The sequence below is a fragment of the Pseudorca crassidens genome, chromosome 19 (genome assembly GCF_039906515.1).
Source record: "Pseudorca crassidens isolate mPseCra1 chromosome 19, mPseCra1.hap1, whole genome shotgun sequence".
Taxonomy (NCBI): Eukaryota; Metazoa; Chordata; class Mammalia; order Artiodactyla; family Delphinidae; genus Pseudorca; species Pseudorca crassidens.
In genome coordinates this window covers 17,303,093-17,322,875 of record NC_090314.1, presented here as the reverse complement: position 1 = coordinate 17,322,875, position 19,783 = coordinate 17,303,093, and the positions used below count along the sequence as shown (strand labels likewise).

General features: G+C 47.3%; 1 protein-coding gene across 1 annotated transcript in view; it reads right to left on the bottom strand.

Moving 5' to 3' along the window:
• Positions 1-19,783, bottom strand: part of SLC6A4 (solute carrier family 6 member 4) — a 35,590-nt gene that overhangs the window by 10,777 nt on the left and 5,030 nt on the right. The window contains exons 2-11 of the mRNA XM_067715451.1: positions 10,494-10,947; positions 7,883-8,017; positions 7,227-7,446; positions 6,265-6,403; positions 5,586-5,720; positions 4,900-5,003; positions 3,672-3,799; positions 1,965-2,077; positions 1,175-1,306; positions 43-142 (exon numbers count right to left, since the gene is read on the bottom strand). Coding sequence (XP_067571552.1) covers positions 43-142; positions 1,175-1,306; positions 1,965-2,077; positions 3,672-3,799; positions 4,900-5,003; positions 5,586-5,720; positions 6,265-6,403; positions 7,227-7,446; positions 7,883-8,017; positions 10,494-10,836 — 1,549 coding nt within the window. The 5' untranslated portion in view covers positions 10,837-10,947. The remainder of the gene's footprint in view (positions 1-42; positions 143-1,174; positions 1,307-1,964; positions 2,078-3,671; positions 3,800-4,899; positions 5,004-5,585; positions 5,721-6,264; positions 6,404-7,226; positions 7,447-7,882; positions 8,018-10,493; positions 10,948-19,783) is intronic.

The window sequence follows — 19,783 nt, the reverse complement described above, 5'->3', positions numbered from 1 at the left end:
TGGTGTAGGAAGGATCATAGCTAGTGGAAGGGAGCATCTTACCATAGAACCAATACACAGCAATTGCTTCTATCAGGGCAACAGTGAGCACTGCGGGTCCCGTGGCAAACTCCTCCAGCAGCTTCACCACATAGGCCCCTCCCTGGAAATGAGACCACAAACCCTGTTAAAGGCCCTCTAAGGCACTGCCTCCTCTTTACAACAGGAGCAAAAAGAACTTCTTGGGATAATTCTGGAAAATTCTCTCCTTGGGTCTAACATAAGTGTCCCAGAGCCTACTTCTTGGACTGGCCTTGGCAGATGGGCAAGATTTCATCCCATCAGACACACCTCTTCCCGCCCTACAGGTCACTCGTCTGGTTTCCACTCCCCACTAAGCTTTAAGACAAACTCAAAAGCGCCTCTGGATCTGTTTTCAACTTTCTTCAATTTACTGAATACCTACTGTGTATTCTACCCCAGAAAATCTACAATACCAGACACACCAGGCCCAGTGGTCATGGTTTTTGCCTCTGTCCTAACTCACAAATCCCTTGGGTCCTACTCAAGGCCCCACAACCCTGCTGAAGCTCCAGAGCCATTGGGGTCATGGCTTGAAGATGTTTATCTACAAAATCTGCCTTGAGTCAGAAGGATACACGCCTACAATGCCTATGGGTACTATCTGATGCCTGATTTACAGTTTGACAGTATGTGCCTAAGCTACCCCCCCCCAAAAAAATAAATAAAATCACTAGAGAAGGTCTAACTTCTTTACCATTACAAATTCTCTGGAGGAGATGAAGTGACATTACAAACATGAGATGCCAGCCTCCAGATGTTCAGCATATCAGGACATCAGGGCACTATTCCTATGAAAGCAGCCCTAAGGACTGGAAATAGACTGAAAAGACACATCTTAGTTTTCCTCCAGATAGTCTGTCAAGCCTTAAATCTAGTTGGATTTGCTGTAAAATGCTGAGCCTCCAGATCCCACGCCCAGATTCTTCAGACAGATGCCACTAGAAACAACTTTTCTTCCTCTCCTTGATGACTAACTTTTTAACAGCGGTGACAACTTCTCTCCCTTTGGCCCCAAAGCCAGGGCACCATGTGGGATGGAAAGGAACAGCTTCTTGTAACATTCTGTTGCCCTAGGGGAGGTTGACTCTAAGTTTAGGGTTTTGGTACTCACAAAAGTCAGGGTGATCAGGGATCCAAAGAAGCAGGTAATGACCACGCTGAGCACAAACCACTCCCGGCGCTTGGACCAGATGTGTGGAAACTCATCCAGCACGGCTGTGATCACCCCCTCCAAGCCTGCAAACTGAGAGGGGCACACAAATGGTCACTGTGTAGACTTTGGGACAAATCTGCTACCTCTAGGACAGTGAACAGAACGGAGGGGTTAAATTGCCAAGTGACCTGTCAAGCTGATCGTGACCAGTTCCCCCCCTCGCCGGCCCTCACTGGAAACATCTCTCTGTTTTACCCCGTCATTTAGAACCCATTCCTAGGACATCAAGGAAAGAAAGTATAGCACATGGACAGGACTTCTTTACGTGAGGCATCTCGGGGAGACTTTGGTTGCACCAGAAATGCCAACTGAAAGCTGAGACTCATTCCACACTAATGATATGAATGCTGGGCTGCAGGGCACTGAGACACAAGTGTGACCTTGCCCTGGCCTTCAGGTGCTGCCAGTCTGGTCAAGGGACAGTGCACAATGAGTGCACAACAGTTCACATATGCTGAGCTCTTGGCCTGTGCCTGGCACTTTACCCTCAATATCCCATGAATGCCTCTAATGTACTAGAGGGCAGTAAGCACCCAAGTGAACAGGGGCTGAGGGAGCACCAAGAGGGAGCAGCCAACATGGCCTGGGGTGGCCAGGATGGGAAGGAATGGGTACAGCTTCCTTCCCCTCCTCCTCCCCCCCCTTCTCCCTCCTCCCGAGAGCCGGATTTCCCTCCCCATTCACTTACTGTGCTGTCCAAGCCCAGTGTGATTAACATCAGGAAGAAGATGATGGCAAAGAACGTGGATGCCGGCATGTTGGCTATGGCTTCCGCATATGTGATGAAGAGCAGGCTGGGGCCTGAGACAGAGCGGGAAAGAGGAGGAGGTGGTCGCTGAGACCTGCCCTACAAAGATGTCTCAGGAGAAACTTGGCCACACCAACAATTACAACTCCTGTCACGAAACCTTACATGTGAATCAGGGTTGGACACGTACCAAATGCTTCCTCACACCCCACACCATCCTACCTGGACATCCTGGGAGGCAGGAAGGGAATAGTATCCACCTTGAAGAGTATGCGCCCTCAACCAACATGGAGAAATGAAGCAAACCTGAGACCTCAAGACTAGCAAAGCTGAGCACATGAATTGGAGTGTCCGCTATATAATAATTCAGTGCTTTTTTTTTTTCAACATGAGGATTGATATATCTCTGAAGTCTCACAGCGTTTAGCTCTCTCTTTAGCTCCAGAACAGTAGGAAATGTTATACTGATTTCAGAAGAATCTAGCGGCCTCGGAATAAAGACCTCCAGCTATTTTGAAGTCCTTTTTGATAGTATGAGGGACATGTCTTCAACCTCTCATGGACTAGATAGGCCGCCCTTAGTTTGGGGCATGGAGTTCATCAGAGCACCGTGTCGGGCTAAAGACAGATGTATGTTTGCAAGAAAGCCCTGGGACTCCATCCACAAGATCCCAAAACCTCTTCTTCAACGTCTGTCACCCTTTTTCCATGAAACCTTACAGTACAGTAGAGTGCTACATCATCTACATTTAATTTTTCTGCAAAGGATTAGTAATCATTTGCTTACTAGACTTGGACCCATCACAGGACCCAAACACACTTTTTTTGTTCTGTTTTGTTTTTTTTAAATAGGAATTGCTATCTATCTGTTTATTTGTTTAGGCTGTGTTGGGTCTTCATTGCTGCGTGCGGGCTTTCTCTAGTTGTGACCAGCGGGGGCTACTCTTCGTTGCGGTGCACGGGCTTCTCATTGCGGTGGCTTCTCTTGCTGCGGAGCACAGGCTCTAGGCCAGTGGGCTTCAGTACTTGAGGCTTGCAGGCTCTAGAGCACAGGCTCATTAGCTGTGGCACACAGGCTTAGTTGCTCCGTGGCATGTGGAATCCTCCTGGACTAGGGCTCGAACCCATGTCCCCTGCGTTGGCAGGCGGATTCTTAACCACTGAGCCACCAGGGAAGCCCCACACTGTTTTTTAGTTAGTTTGTTTTATTTGGCTGCCGCTGGGTTTTAGTTGCGGCACGAGGGATCTTTGTTGCAGCATGGGGGATCTTTTAGTTGCAGCATGCATGCGGGATCTAGTTCCCTGAACAGGGATCGAACCTGGGCCCCCTGCATTGGGAGCACGGAGTCTTAACCACTGGACCACCAGGGAAGTCCCCCAAACCCACTAGTTTTAAAAGCCATCATCCAAGTCATATTTCCAAGCCCAAAATGTATTCAAGGCCCCAGTACTGGGTGCCGAGGGAGCTGCCCCATTACCACGATGGAAAGGGTTGAAATTTCCAAGGCAGTAAGTTTCTCTAAAACCTTTGAGAATTTTAAGAGGAACATTTAGAAATAATGCAAAAGTTAGATATTTGTAAAGATCCAAAGAGCAGCAAAGCAATTCAGTGGGAGCCAGGAACCCAAACAAAACCCGAGGTCCTACCTGCATCTTTGGCCACCTCAGACACATCTTCGTTCCTCATCTCAGCCATATACCCCAGCACTGTGAAGATGACAAATCCTGAAACGAAGCTCGTCATGCAATTCACCACGCTGGTCACCAAGGCGTCTCTGGAGCAGAAAACCCAAGGGGCCTGAGACATTTCCAAGTCAGGAATCTAAGGAACATCTGTCTCCAGCTGTGACAAGGGTGAGTGGGCTGAGCTCACAGGGACTTCAAGCCTGTCCAGGTGTCTCCTCCCCTCCTCCCAGGGCCCAGCCTCTCAGACGGGTTGCATTACCTTGAAGCACAAGCTGCTGTTATCACCACGCATGGCATGGGGAGAACAGCAGTCAGGGATGGTTTTAAGAGATGATTTTGTTGTAAACCAGCACAGCACAGACCTCTGGATTTCAAACAAGGCTTGCTCTGAAGCAGGGCCTGAGTTGCAGCGGGGGCCAGGAGGAGGCCTTGGCCTTACATTTGTGAAGACCTCAGATTTAGACTTTTGACATTATGTGTAAATGAGGTTATAAGAGTGCCACAAAGATATCCTGACACTTTTAAAAGAGGACTTCATCATACAACTCTAGGCTGGTGTCCCAATGCAAGGCCACACTGCTTAGGGTGTATGTAAATTCCTTTTCTTAAAAAAAATTAATTCTATAATTATCTTACGAATAGCACAATCAGACTGCTGGACATTCCATCTGTGATAGAATATTAAGACAAAGTTAACTCTAAAGATGAGGAGTGATATTTAAATCATAATTGGCGCCATGCTCCCTGTTTTGTCACATTTCTGAAATGAGATTTTGACATAAAAATTATGGCATTCTATGTTGGTCAAAATAGTTCAATCATTATTCTTTTTGTATATATATACATAAATAAATTATCACAATTTTTGTTGTTAAATACATTAACAGGTCAAATGTAAACATTGAATGTATGTTGTGATTTCTGTAAACCTACTTTGGAATTTCTTAATTTTTCCTGACATATAGAGAATCTCACAAAACAGAAGTGGCCTGGAGCCTCTCTCAACCCCTGAGTGAGGCTATGGTCTGGGTGAGTGGTCAGGCACCTGTGGCACCCCTGAGGGTCAGAGTGTCAACGTGGCCTAAGCCTGGCCAGGTTTGAGGCCATCGGTTTGATCGCTTTCCTCCAGACCAGCTGACTGACACTCACTCCACTTTCAAGCTTTGTTTGGGGGGCCCCAGATACTCACTGGTAACAGTTGTTGTTGAATTTGTTGTAGCTCGCAAAAGCCAGCAGGACCCCAAAGCCAGGACCGAGAGAGAAGAAGATCTGGGCAGCCGCATCCACCCACACCTGCAACACAGCAGAGGTAAGGGCCAGGGCCGAGACCCAGGCCATCGCTGAGCACCAGCGGGGCCAGCGCCCTCATCCCTCCATGTGGCTACATGCAGAGGCAAAAAACAGGCTTCTCAGGGCTCCTTCCAGGGCTGCCCACATACCAAGTGCAAACAAATGTGAGTTCTCTTCCTATCACTTAGCCATAAACCAACGCAGTGGCCTCAAGTGTACTTTTTTTTTTTTTTTTGCGGTACGCGGGCCTCTCACTGTTGTGGCCTCTCCCGTTGTGGAGCACAGGCTCTGGACGCGCAGGCTTAGCGGCCATGGCTCACGGGCCCAGCCGCTCCGCGGCATGTGGGATCTTCCCAGACTGGGGCACAAACCCGCGTCCCCTGCATCGGCAAGCGGACTCTCAACCACTGTGCCACCAGGGAAGCCCCTCAACTGTACTTTTCATGCTTGTATTTCTGGTTTAAAGCATCACTGCAGACTTGCCGCTGAACCCAAATTTCAGTTGTTCCTACTGTCCTATTCGGAGAACTAGCTTCGGTTAGTAAAAAGACAGACAGGTGCACACTGCTTTCCTCATTATCTTACCCCTGTCTCCAGGAGTTTCTGCCAGTTGGGTTTCAAATAGAAGAGAACTCCCCTCCAGGCTCCGGGGAGGGTGGCCCCCCTCACCAGCAGGATCGAAAGGATGATGTAAGGGAAGGTGGCTGTTACCCAAACCACCTGTAAGGAAGGAAACATAGGTTATCACCACATGAATGCTGGTGTCTTATTCTTGAAAACGTCCAAGAAAGAAGATCTACCTTTTTTTTTTTCTGTAATTTTAGGAGGCAAGGTGGCAGAAAGATCACAGCCTTTAAAATCATACAGGGATCTGATTCCCTGCTTGCTGGTACTAACTACTTCTAAACCCACTCCCCATCTGTAAGATGGGGAAAATACCTAGCAGGAGACAAAGTAGCCAGTGTATACAAAACACTGTACATGGTCCATGATGGGTTTTCAGTAAATTATTGCCACTATTATTAGTTATGACACTACCAGCGTGCTAAAGGAATTTTTAAAAAATCATATAATGGTTCTTGGGATTGACCCATTTCTAGAATTTTCTAACCGATTTGGTGACGAGACACTGAAAATCATGGAATGTGTTTGGTGTAAAGGAAAACATGTCCCCCTGTCTCTGGCTATCCAGGCCACTGAATTCTGAGTTAGACCCTCCAGGGCCCCTTGGTAGGCCTGGATCAGCAGCCAGAGTCCTCCTCACCTTGCCAGATGTTTTGACACCTTTCCAGATGCTAAAGTAGATAACAGTGAAGATCAGCATGATGCAGAGGGCAAGCTGCCAGCTGATGCCCCCCAGGTCCTGGAGCCCCTTTGACCGGTGGATCTGCAGGACGTGGCGCCTGAGTGAATGAGAAAGAAGGGCCAGTGATGTGGTCTGAACAGTTACCTGAGCATACTGCGTGTGATACCTCTGGGAGGACACCAAGAGGAAAAACGGACACAGTACTGCAAGGATCAAGTGGTCAGCAAGCCTCGGGAAGAGCTGGGAGGGGCTCTGCCCATCCTGAAGGAGAGAACAGGGCAGTCAAGCCGACCAAGCCTGGGAAGAGCGCTCGACCCAAAAGCAGACTTCCAGGTCTCCTTCCTAGGCTGGGACCCAATGAATGACTAACATGACTGGCTTCTGGGTGCATGAGGATTTGTATGTGTGGGCAGTGGGTCCCTTCCCCACCCCAAAACAGCTCCCTTTGGGCTGCTATTGCCTGAAATTCCAGCATTAAAGAAAACTGCCTACTCCAGGCATCTTCTTCCAAAGGGTAGATCCCACGTATTAAGTGAATACATGAAACCAGAAACTCTTTGTGTAGTTTCAAACTATTGAAGTAGTGGGAGGCTTTGCTTCCATGACAGCTGGCTGCAAGGAGGGCCCAGGAAGAAGGGCAGTTTTGATGCAGGGGAATAATTTTGGAATGTGAAGGTAGGGACTGGCCTGGGCACAACAGAAAAGAGGGGGATGGCGCAGAGACCCAGACTGTGGAGCACACAAGGTGGTCTCCCAACTCCCTCACTCACATTTACTCCCCCTCCCCGATAGCTTCATCTCTCAGAAATCCATCAGCCAAGAGGTGAAGAGCCCCTGGCTCCCACCTCCCTCCTAAGAAGCCAAAGCCCAGGGGTGTGGCCTGCCCCTAACAGGCCACCCCCTCGCTTACATGCACTTACGTATAAAATTCTTCTGCAGGGGATGTTGAGTGGAGTGTCCAGGTGACGTTGTCCTCGGAGAAGTAGTTGGTGCAGTTGCCAGTGTTCCAGGAGTTCTTACAGCTGGTCCAGGGCAGCTGGGCCGCAAAAGAGGAGATGAGGTAGTAGAGCGCCCAGGCCATGATGGTGTTGTAGTAGGAGGCAATGTAAAAGGCAATGATGCAGATGGCGTAACCGATCCCTGGGAGAGAGAGGGTGAGGGAGGCCAAGTTTCAAGGGCAGCCCAGCAGTTAGGCAGGGCGTCAGGGGCACTGCAGCCCGGGTGAGGGCTAAAGGTGGGGCTGCCATTCATTTCATCCTCCAAAGACTCCAGGAGACAGTGGAAAAGTGGCAATATGGTAGATTCCTTATTTGTATTTGCAGAGTTACATGTTTTAGAAAATGTGTACATGTGCTATTAATGCTTTTTCTATTTCGTTTATTTTTAATTGCCATTTATTCTATTTTGCTTTTAACAATCTCATACTGCTTGAGCAGTCAAAACCTTAATTACTCAAGTTATCTCCCAGGGATACCTAAGGCCTAACTGATTCCAGAGAAGGTGTCCAGCTCGACCCATTGATAGAAATCATCACTTCCCAGGAGGACCCACTCACCCACCCAAGCCTTTCCGTTACCTTTGAAAATCGGGCAGATTTTCCTCCATATCGAAATGCATCCATTTCGGTGGTACTGGCCCAGCGCGAGCTCCATGTAGAAGAGCGGGATCCCCCCGAAAACGGCCATGATAGTGTAGGGGAGGAGGAATGCCCCTGAGGCAGATAAAAGACAGTTTCACTCCCTGCCCACATCTGACTCAGGACAGCCCAAGTGATCTGGACACACAGAGCCATCTGATGCTCCAGAGTCATGAAGCCAGCCTTTCCTGAGTGACCTCACACGGTGCTCCCCTGGTCTTAATCCTTTGCCAGAAGTAGTCGTAGACAGAGCTCCACAGTGAAGTGAGGTTTGGGAGGAGGCAAAGAGTACGTGGGAAGGAAACTGGGTCTGGGAGTCAACAGAAGAGGCCCTAGGACCAGTTCCACTTCTAACTGCCTGGAGGACCCTTCTCTCTGGGCCTCTTTTTCTTCCACTAGAAACTGACAGGGTTGAGGAGAACTGAGGTTCCCAAACCCAACCACTCATCATAATCACTGGTAAGCTTAAAAACACACACACACACACACACACACCCAAAAAAAAAAACACACAGCCACCCTGACCTCCTGAAGCAGAAGCTTCAGATATGAGTAAAACAAAGATTTTTTTAAGTTCTCCAGGTGATTCTGATGCAACCAGTACATTGACCAGCATTTGGGACCCTTGAAACAGATCTCCTGTGACAACCTGTACAACAGCTGCAATAGTCTGTTGACTACTGCACATCACTGAATTAGTATCTTTGTTCATCTGTATCCCTGGCTCCAGACACTTGACTACTGATGTTTGGTTATACTTCCATAACTCCACGGAGCCAGAATGCTCCCTCCTGAGCCAGATTTGCAGGTGTGGCTGAAATTTGCAGGTAGTTTGCTACAGAATGAGAAAGTGCAGAACTGCTGCATCACTGGAGATGCTGGTGTCTCCTGGCTTTTGTGGCTGAGGCAGAATTTGGGTATGCCGTGCTGGGGATTGCTCACCTGCAGCCTGAGTTTCAGCCCAAAGGGTGAGCCGGCTGTGATATTTCCTTGATAACTTTCCCTCCCATAAAGTGTTCTGAACCTAGAAATCTGAAATCTGTGCAACTCAGAAAGGTTTCATCTAACTTACAATCACACTGGGTAAATCTGGCTTGAGAATAATAACCATGTTGTATTCTCATGATGACATTTGTCCAAAGGGTTTGCTTGACTGGCTTTACAGTAGGGAATGAGTGTAGGGGAAACATCACCGGTGACCCAACCCCTTATATAATGCTCAGGCTACAGGCAGGTCCTCCCAAACTAGAGATAAGATGATTCCAACTTCTGCCCCTCCCAGGCCAGGAACGCTGGGCTTCCCGGCACTCCCTCCACCCCCCACCCTCCCGGAATAGCCTTTGCTGCCGAATGGACCCAGGTCCTTAAAAGATGCAGCAGATCCAGGCAACTCTGTGTCAGGTCATGGAGGAAATGAAGGCGACACAAACGAATTATCCCTCAAACCTCATTTTAGTTACCCTCCTAAATCTGTTGCCAGAGCTCCTGTCAAAATAAATGACTGGGACTCCCCTGGTGGCGCAGTGGTTAAGACTCCACGCTCCCAATGCAGGGGGTGTGGGTTCGATCCCTCGTCAGGGAACTAGATCCCACATGCATGCTGCAACTAAGGAGCCCGTGAGCCGCAACTGAGGAGCCCATGAGCTGCAACTAAGGAGCCCACGTGCCGCAACTAAGATCTGGCGCACCCAAATAAATTTTATAAATAAATAAACAAACAAAGATTTGACTCCCACTTCTGGTCCTTTTCCTATTCTGATAGCAAGTCCATTGTCAAAACAGAGGCCCCATACCTACCTGCTCTGCTCTCTGGGGCTCCCATATCTATGCCTACAATCAGCTACTATTTTTGATAATCTGCAAATAAACTGCTCTGTAGGCATTAGGAATAGTAGGAGGAACAAGAAATCGTCTCTGGCCTCAAGAATCTAACACTCTTGTAGGAGCTATAAGGCATATCCATATATGGTTTGGTGCTGGCATTAATGTGGCTGGGTTCAGCTACGGATCACGCCCAGATTGTAACTTAAGACTGTGGACTTGAGCTGACACCCTCTCTGCCCTCACACGGGTCCAAAGGCCCAGCAGGGTCTGGGAACGTGGAGCCACTTCCCAATTTTTCCTTTCACAGATCTAAGCTCTCTGGACTCTTCTGAGCAGAACCAGCCAGCAGGAGTGAAAGAACTCAGCATAGTGCTGATGCTCATTCCCCCATGTCTCACGTGGAGGAGAGCAGGGCTTGTATAATGCAGGGATGAGAAGGGGGCTCTTCCACAGATGAAGCATTAATGATGCTGAAAATCTGGTGAGGTCAGGTTCAGGAGGGCTTTCATTCAACTTCATGACCCAGAGAGCCACAGATATGCTGACTTAAAGTTTTGGCTTACTGGAGATGTGTCTTTTAGACTAGCTTGAAAGGCTAACAACCATGTTCCCAGATGCATTATCAGTTAAACAAGACAGAAAAGACATGATTTATCCTCTGGCCTCCCAAGAGGATCTACAGACCACCCCTGGGTCACAGCCTCTGCTTGCAGCCCATGATACTGACCCCCTCCATTCTGGTAACAGATGTAGGGAAAGCGCCAGACGTTGCCCAGGTCCACAGCATAGCCAATGACGGAGAGGAGGAAATCCACCTTCTTGCCCCAGGTCTCCCGTTCCCCTGGATGAACCTCAGCCACTAGGGTGGTGGTGGCAGCCGGGATGGAATGCTGAGTGTCTTCTCCTGCACTGGGGCTTGGAACTGCCGAGTACCCATTCGAGATTTGGCTGGACTCTGCCTTATCCCCGGGGACAGGGACACCCCTCTGTAGAACACTGTTTCCTTGACAGTCTTCTCCATCCACATATGCTGTTAGCTCCTTCTGGGAATTTAAGGGTGTGGTCTCCATCCTACTAGCTAGTAGACGATGCTGACGCCCATGTGCCGAGGACCGACCTGAATTCTTGGTGCTCAGATCTGTGAGTCTCCTCAGCACTTGATATCAATGGGGTTGAGAGCTCTGTTGGAAATGCACACAGAGAAAGGAAAACAGAATTAGGCATTTTACTTGTCTTTGGTAACTCATCATACATCTTGAATTACATTAGTTAATGGTATTACGAAGGCATCTGTTAAATGTGAGACACCCTGTTTGCTATATGAGAGTCAATAAAATCAACTATGGCCGCAAAAAAGAAAAGAAATCAACTACGGCCACTCGTCTTCTGAGACAGATCGCATTCTGCCTGTGGAATGTGTATCTCTCTCAATAAACCTGCTTTCACTTTACTATGGCTTGCTCTTGAATTCTTCCTGCACAAAGCCAAGGACCCTCACTTGGTGGCCTGTCCCAGGAACTCATCCAAGACCTGGGACATGACCATCCTCCCATGATCCATTTTCTGTAAACTCTTTTTTTTTTGCGGTACGCGGGCCTCTCACTGCTGTGGCCTCTTCCGTTGCGGAGCACAGGCTCCAGACGCGCAGGCTCAGCAGCCATGGCTCATGGGCCCAGCCGCTCCGCGGCATGTGGGATCTTCCCGGACCGGGGCACGAACCCGTGTCCCCTGCATCGGCAGGCGGACTCTCAACCACTGCGCCACCAGGGAAGCCCCTGTAAACTCTTTACAAAGGATATTAATAAATCTGCTTCTTGCCTATCAAAAAAAAGTTTTAAAGTAAAGTAAAATCAACTACATTTTTCAACCCATGCAAGGTATCAAATCACAACCAAGTAATTGAAAAGGAAAAAACAAAACAACAGCACAAACAAAAATAGCAAATAACCAAGGTTTTGCCTAGGCTCTATTAAGAACAAAGTATTGACCTCAATTTGAGGGACTGGAATCCCACCCTGGAGTTTAGCAGTGACTCAGAAGAACAAAGCTTCACTTCAACAAAGTTTCACAGGGCACTTACTTTGTCTTGGATGCTGTGCTAGGAAGAGAGTAACAAAGAAGCAGTTTCTGGCTACAAATAGATAAGGACAGTCCTCTCCATCATTTAAACTGAACACTCAAAGTGTATTTTATATAAACCATAGGTGTGACTTAAAAAGGAAGAGAGCATAGGAAAGAGATGAAAAGGCCACCCTTTGTGAGGACCCCTAGCTCCTTAGCTGTAGACTTTTTCACTCTTCCTGGAGCCCAGCTCTTAGAAACCTTTGGGCAGATTCTAGCTGCCTCCAGCTGTGTCCAGTCCGTCTGTGCCTTGCCTTTCTGCATTCCCATCATGCCTCTGCAAGTCCCACTGAGCCTTAAATGTCACTGCTGCTCCCCATTCATTCTTCTTGCCACTCCCCAGCAACTCCTGTGGCTAATGCACTTGTGTTCTGCAACAGTGGGCAGGCAGGGTCACCTCTCATCCACGCTGGAAGAGCCAGAGAGAAGAGCGTGGAGGTTACACACGCCAGTGTGACTGGTGTCTCTGTCCCCACATGCCTCAGGGCTGCCATGCCTTCATGTCACTGCCATGGGCCAGGGTACAGGGAAGTCAGCTCAGCCCTCTGAGATGTCAAACATGGGGTAGAAATCCGAGCCGTTTCGGACTTTAAACCTATGGCCTGTTATAAAGGAGTAAGGAGCCAAGACCTACCAGCTAACTTCACTCTTCTGGGTTTGAACTTTGTTTCTGCTTAGCTCAAGTCACATTATACCTTTCAAGGAAAAGATGTCCAGGGATACTGCTACTGCTATGCATAACTGCAAAGATCTGATACTAATCCTCCAAATCCAACAGTAGGAGGCTGGCTAGGAACTGGTAGCTCATAAAAAATGTGAGTGTAAAAAAAAAAAAAAAAAAAAAAGTGAGTGTATGTCTCCTACCCTGGTGGGGCTTTTGATGACTACAACTTAACTATCCACGTGTGGAAATGTGGAGACAAAAACGTAGTGAGTGAAAACTTAGAACACAAAGTATGTAGCTTCACACTGATGGCTATGCACATAAATATTGGCAAGGATCAGAAATGAACACAGGGGATGCAACTAATTAGAGTTTCATGTTTACTGGGTAGTTTCTGTAAAGTAGAAAATAAAAATTTTAAAGGGATTGATTGATGCCAAAAATATCACAGCAACAAAAGAGAAACCATCTCTATGTAGCGAGGGTGTGTGTGTGGTGTGTTAACGGGTTGGGGTAGGTGTCCTGGGTTCTACCCTATCTAACTGGCCCCCGCCACCGACCCTATCCCGGGTTCAAGGAGACAGACATGACCCATAGAAGGATATGAATTTCTGACAGAGTGATCTAGATAAAAACCTGTTCTGCTTATCCTTATGCTGCTGTCCCGCCTTCCCTGCCCCTATCCGTTCCCTGAGACCTCAACTAGACTTGATGGACTTTTTAAATAACCACACATCCTCTCATCCACCATAAGGTACCATCTACCAGGCTAAGGGATTTTTATTTTAAGGTGTTTCTGTTTTTGTTTTTGAGAGAGATGAGTTGTCAATATATTTGTATACACAGCTAAATTAAACCTGAACTTGGCAGTCTCTGGTTGTGTTGTTTGAAGAAGGCCTCTGTACTTCCCTCCAGCCTATATCAATGGCATGTTTTCCACATTAAACAGTGAAGAACTTGCAGACCAGATGGCAGAAATAGAGCTTTACTACATGCGGATGGTCAGACGGCACCCAGTTGACAGATCCTGCCTATGACCGAGGCCCCCCTTCCCTGGTCTTTCTTTTTCCACCTTCAAAATTTTACCCAAAATTTTCTGTAGGAACATCTTCCCATCTTTAATACTGCAACTTTCCTCTCATTTAAATTGAAGCTCAGAGAGCAACTGTATCACCCAACCTTTCTCTGGCATGTCCACCACAGTCTCTAGAAGGGAAACATCCCCCATCTCTGAAGAATACATTGGTGGGGGAATAAACGTTTAGCCATACAGTGGCTCTGTCACCCTCTTGCTGCAAGTCGTGTGAATTTTTCTAGATTTCATTGACTTCCTCCCCTGGGGCACTCTGCAGGAAGTTGGAAAATGTGTGTGGGCTGGTGAACTTTGGTTGGGCAATGTATGTTCTTCAGGGTTCTCAGGGGTTCAGCCCCCAAGGTATTTGATCTTGATTTCTCGGCAATTGTTATGAGCAACTCCTAGAAGAATAAGACACCAGACTATTTTTGCTGAGCATTACAAAAGGTCTTGTTTCCTAAAATATCCCTCAGCATTAAAAAAAAAAAATTCATCAACAGCTGAAATAGCCCAAGTCATAAGAAAACCTGTTCAGAGGGTCCTTTAGCCCAATCATGATTTCAGGTTGCCTCTCCCCTGAGGCTGGTCTCTCTCCATCCAGCTGTGCTTTCTGGGGTTGTCTTATTGGGCTCCTGCCCCAATCATAGAACCCGGGGTACAAATAGATAAGTTACAGCCACACGAAGCCACCGAACAGGCAGGAGATGCACATCTCCTTTGCTTCACATCACTCCTCTGCCTTTGAGAAGGAAGCTCCTCCCAAAGACTAATCTGTCATCCAGGAGCAGATGGCCGGGCCTGGGTGCCCTTCTGCCTGCGGGATGCTGCCTGTGGATCCAGACTCCTTTCCCATTTTCCTGATTCTACAGAGCACTGAGCAGCTTTTCCTACTGAGACCGGCAGATAGCAATAGTTGAGAGCAAGCTGGCCCAGGAATATAGAAGGAAGAGATGTTAAGAAGGTTGCTTTCTAAGAATGTTATCTTGAAAGCTTTCTTTTTTAAAAGGTATTTTTGTCCTGCTGGGTAGAGGGACTGCAAATGAGTCCAATATTACAGCTGTGTCCTCTTCCAGGCAGACTTGAGTTTCTCCATGGCCAGAAACAGCCCCAGAAGCCTTCCTGTGCACCTTGAATGTATGCCATTTTCCCAGGCTGAGCAGGTGACCAGCTGTGGGTGGGGCCATGCACGTCACCCAGCTCCATGGTAGGATGACAGCTTGACACGCAGGAGCCTCATCCCCCAGGGGTCCGCACACGAGGGGCCGAGCAGTGATGCACTTGACAGAAGGCTCGTATTAGCCCAGAGAGTGGGCTAATTCACTCCACCTCCCCCCGGCCCCCCAGTAAAAAGGATTGTTTCTATTTAAACTTCTCCTGATCAAATCTCCATTCCTCTTTCCACAAATTTGGTCTCTGTAGCCAGAGGAACCAGTATCTGAACAAGCATGTAATTACAGTGATTAGTCATGAAACCACCCAGACCTTTGGAAATGCCCGTGACCCTACTTGTCTGTTTGATGCCTCAGCACATCCTAAGCAGAAACATGTAGAAATTTTGTACTTTGACTTCACATGTCCAGATCAAAGTGAGCTCATTTCTCAGGACACTCAATTTTCATTTTCAAAAAAACAAACACAAAAACCAAAAAAGAAAACCCCCCAAAACCAACATGAATTATGGGTTTACCACTGAGATAAGATTAATTATAGGTCATATACTCAAGTGGCAATTGGCACGCTCTATTCAGAGGGAGTCTAGAGTTCCCAGGACACCAAGGATGATAGGAGTTACAGAGTCCTGGTGCCTGTAATGCAGTAAACACTGAACCTGGCCCTCTGCCACGGATTGGCACTAATTCAGCAGACACGTACTGTCTGCCTACTATGTGCTAGGCTCTTGCAGACAAGGCAGGCTCAGTCCTGCCTTCATGAAGTTTATGGTACAAGGCCAAAATATGACTGGTAGGAAAACACCAACATGCAGAACGAGGGAGAGTCTGGTGCTGCTTCCTAGTGCTGCCACACAACCTGTTGTAAACCAAGATTTCCGCTGACTTGACGCGGCATGTTCAGATACCTTGCATTTTTAGCTTCCAAGTTGCCCTTGGGTTTTAAAGGTCTTCCTTTTGTTGCTATTGCACGGCTTCTGTCACAGGACCCTGGATTTTCACTGCTTCTGGCTCATGTCTTCACAGTGCAAAATGGTGGCTTGTATTTGCACCTGTTGAAGGGACCGTTGAGTTCTCTGAGGGTCATAAGCCATGGGACTCCTACTCGCCTTTCAGACAAAATAGAGACTTCATGATCTGAACAGAGAGAGTAGAGAAAATCTTGATTTTTGGACGTAAGGGATAGAAATGAACTCCACTATCACAGCCATCTCCTTATCCAAAGAGTGCCTTGTATGAGACAATTTAATTTTTTGGAGAGGAATTAAATAGGCTATAATCCTCAGGGCCATTTGGGCCAGTTACCATGAGAAAGGAAAAGGGTCTCCGTCCAGAACTTTCCCTGGGGGAGGATAGCTTCGAGCTTCTCACCACACAGGGTGTAAAATTTAGAGGATTAGCCATTTGTGCTGGGGTTGAGATCACTCCAGAGGCTGGGCAAAAGTACAAAGGATTATTTATTTTGACTTTAATAAAAAGAAGTGGATCTGGCATAGATAGGCACAAATAGCCCTGCTGTAGTGAACACGAACAGGAAAGCCTAATTACCTTCATTTTTAACAGTCCTTGTGTGTCCACAATCCATGGCTCTCCTGTTGCACAGATCTGCACTGGAATCCCAGACCCATCACTTACTGGCTGTGTGACTTTGGGCAGGTTGCTTAACCTCTCTGAGCTTCACTTTCCCCATGTGTAAAAGCAGACCCTTAAAATTCCTGCTTCCTAAAGGTTGTTGTGGAAATGAAATAAACGTATGACAAACACTTAACTCAGTGTCTAGCACATGGAAAGCATCAATAAATGACAGTGAATTGATGGCCACTAAGCCACCACATATATGCAACCTATTCTGCTTTTCTACTCCTCACCCCAGTCCGAGAAACTGGGGCCCACAAGGCTAAGTGATTCGTAGCCCACAGCACAAGTGAGCCACTTGAGCCAGAAGCTACAGCCACCATCCCCTTCCATAGGCCCTCACTGGTTCTTGCTTGTTCCTCTCAATCAGTGGCTTGGAGTCACTGGGAAACTTGTAAACAGCAGATTCCTGGGCTGCTCTCTCGGAGATTCTAATAAAGAGATCCAATGCAGTGGGTGCTGCATTGTTAAAAAGTACCCCAGGTTACTAGGGGCAGGTGGGCCACTGAGCATGCCCAGTGCATCGCCACCCTGCCCCTTCGCTCCCTCTAATCATCCTGTATCCTCCAGGCGTGGCTTAAATTTCTATCCACCCCCGCCATGTAGCTTTCTCTCACCACCCCAGCCCAAGATGATCTCTCTCCACTCATTTGTCATTCCTCACTGATTTTCAAGTATCGTTAGTTATCCTTTTATGTCTAGTTGCTTTGCATCCCCCTGGAAGCAGGGGCCATGGCTCATACACTCTGTACTCAAATACTTGCTGACCCGTGTGTGCACTGCACAGCTCCCAGCACAGAGGGTCTATTTCAGGTTTCCCAGGCATGGGACCCAGGGGACCACAGCTGCCATGCTGGCAGGTGTAAGCCTCAGGTGAGGCTCTACTCTTTCTTCCCAATCTCAGGGGGCTGCCCCGCCTCCCTCCTCACCCATTAGGAAGATCTGCATCTCGGGGGCCGAGGGAGGACTGTCAGAACAATAATTTTAATGAACTCTGGATTGGAAAAGACTGACATGTCTAGGATTAAAGAAGAGCCCAGGTTGTGCTTTTAGACTTTGAAACAAGTACCAGCAGGCATGCCCGTCAAAGGTCTGTGTTCCAAACATTCATTTGTGAGTTGTTTGTTTGGAACTTGCAATATATTTTCTACCTACAGAAAGAAATGTCGTAAATGGTGGTTAATTTCCTAATCTAGTTTACAAAATCCTAGTTTAACCATAAAATGCAAAAACACCTAAAATGCAAGCTGTAGAACACAGCATTGTTAAGTACTACAAAAGGGGGTGGGAGGTGACAAACTGATTAGAAGTTGTTTATGTGAACATTCTTCCTGGTTCCTGAGGAAGACTAAATTTAAGGAGAGAAGGATAAGGAGGTAGAGAAGCTTGTGTATAGAATCTGTGGAGGTGCCTTTAGAAGTTGAGGACACAGATCCCTTATTACATTTAACTACACAATTTACAACTTTTTGCAGAAAACAAAACTGCCTTCACTCTGTTTCAACATGGACAAGGCCAGGAAAGAGGCTTGGGAAACTCGAACAGGTGATGTGTTAGATTAGGCAGAATGAGGAGTACCGGGCTTCCTTTGTGGCACAGTCGTTAAGAATCTGCCTGCCAATGCAGGGGACAAGGGTTTGAAACCTGGTCTGGGAAGATCCCACATGCCGCGGAGCAGCTACGTCCGTGCGCCACAACTACTGAGCCTGCGCTCTAGAGCCCGCGAGCCACAACTACTGAAGCCTGCACACCTAGAACCTGTAACAGGAAAAGCTCTGCAACAGGAGAAGCCACCGCAATGAGAAGCCCACGCACCACAACGAAGAGTAGCCCCTGCTCGCCACAACTAGAGAAAGCCCGCACAGCAACGAAGACCCAACGCAGCCAAAATATAAATTTAAAAAATAATCATTAAAAAAAAGTTAGTTTCCTTTAAAAAAAAAAAAAAGAAGAAAAAAAAGAACAAGGAGTATCACTTACACCTTCTAAATACTCTTTTATTGTTATAATGCAATTTATGCAATAAATAGAAATCAAGATTTAAAAAAACATGGGAGCACTTCCAAACACAGATTTTTCTTTTCCTTAACACAGGTATATTACTAAGACTACTTTTGTGTGAAAGACATGATTAGACCCACAAAGAAAGCCGAGAGAGGCAGAGACAGGAGAGAGAGAAAACCAGCCCCAGGGAGAGGGTGTTATGAAATGAGGGCAGATTTACCTGTGGCAGCTGGTAGAAGAGAGAAGGGGAGGAGAAAGGGATTCGAAGTGGAATTAGATACAATGTGAGTGAAGAGGAAAGGAAGGGGGAACCGGGCCCATTTCTCTGGGTGGGGCAGGGAGGGGGAGAACTAAATGAGGAGAGAGATGGGGTCCAGCAGCAGAGCAGGGCGGGGGATGGGGGCCGCCTCTGCAGCCACAAGCTGTTTGTGACTTGGGTAACATTGCTCAAAGGTGCCTATGCTCTTAGGTCAAGTTCTGAAATGTGCTTTACAATGTGTCACACACACATGGTTCGGGAACATTCATGAAAAATCAGTTCATCATTACACAGAATTGATCTAGTTCTCAGATGCATTGACATGAGGGCAAGAGGTAATTTCCCATCCCTAGGATCTGATAGTCTCAAAAAGTAACCCTCTGAGGGCTTCCCTGGTGGCGCAGTGGTTGAGAGTCTGCCTGCCAATGCAGGCGACATGGGTTCGAGCCCTGGTCTGGGAAGATCCCACATGCCACGGAGCAACAAGGCCCGTGGGCCACAGCTGCTGAGCCTGCGCGTCTGGAGCCTGTGCTCCGCAACAAGAGAGGCCGCGATAGTGAGAGGCCCGTGCACTGCGATAAAGAGTGGCCCCCGCTCTCTGCAACTAGAGAAAGTCCTTGCACAGAAACGAAGACCCAACACAGCCAAAAATAAATAAATTCATTAAAACAAAAAAAAGTAACCCTCTGAGCTAAAACGGACATCCCTGAGATAGTGAGGGAAATCTGAATATGGGCTGTATATTTTATAAAATATTTTATCAATGTTAAGTTTTCCAAATGTGATAATTATGGGGCTCTGGTTATGTAGGAGGATGTCCTTGTTCTTAGGAGACACGAGCTAAAGTATCCAGGGGTGAAGTATTTGGAAATCTGCAAATTCTCACAGGTTCAACAACAAAATTATATACATGTACATATATATAGTATAATTATTACATTAGTTATATTATACATAATGTATCAAGTTATATATATGTTAACATGTGTAAAAATTAGATATGTGTCTAATTAGAGAGAAAGCTCAGGCCCAAATGTGGCAAAATGTTAACAACTGGTGAAGGTTCACTGGGCCACTTCGCCAACTTTTC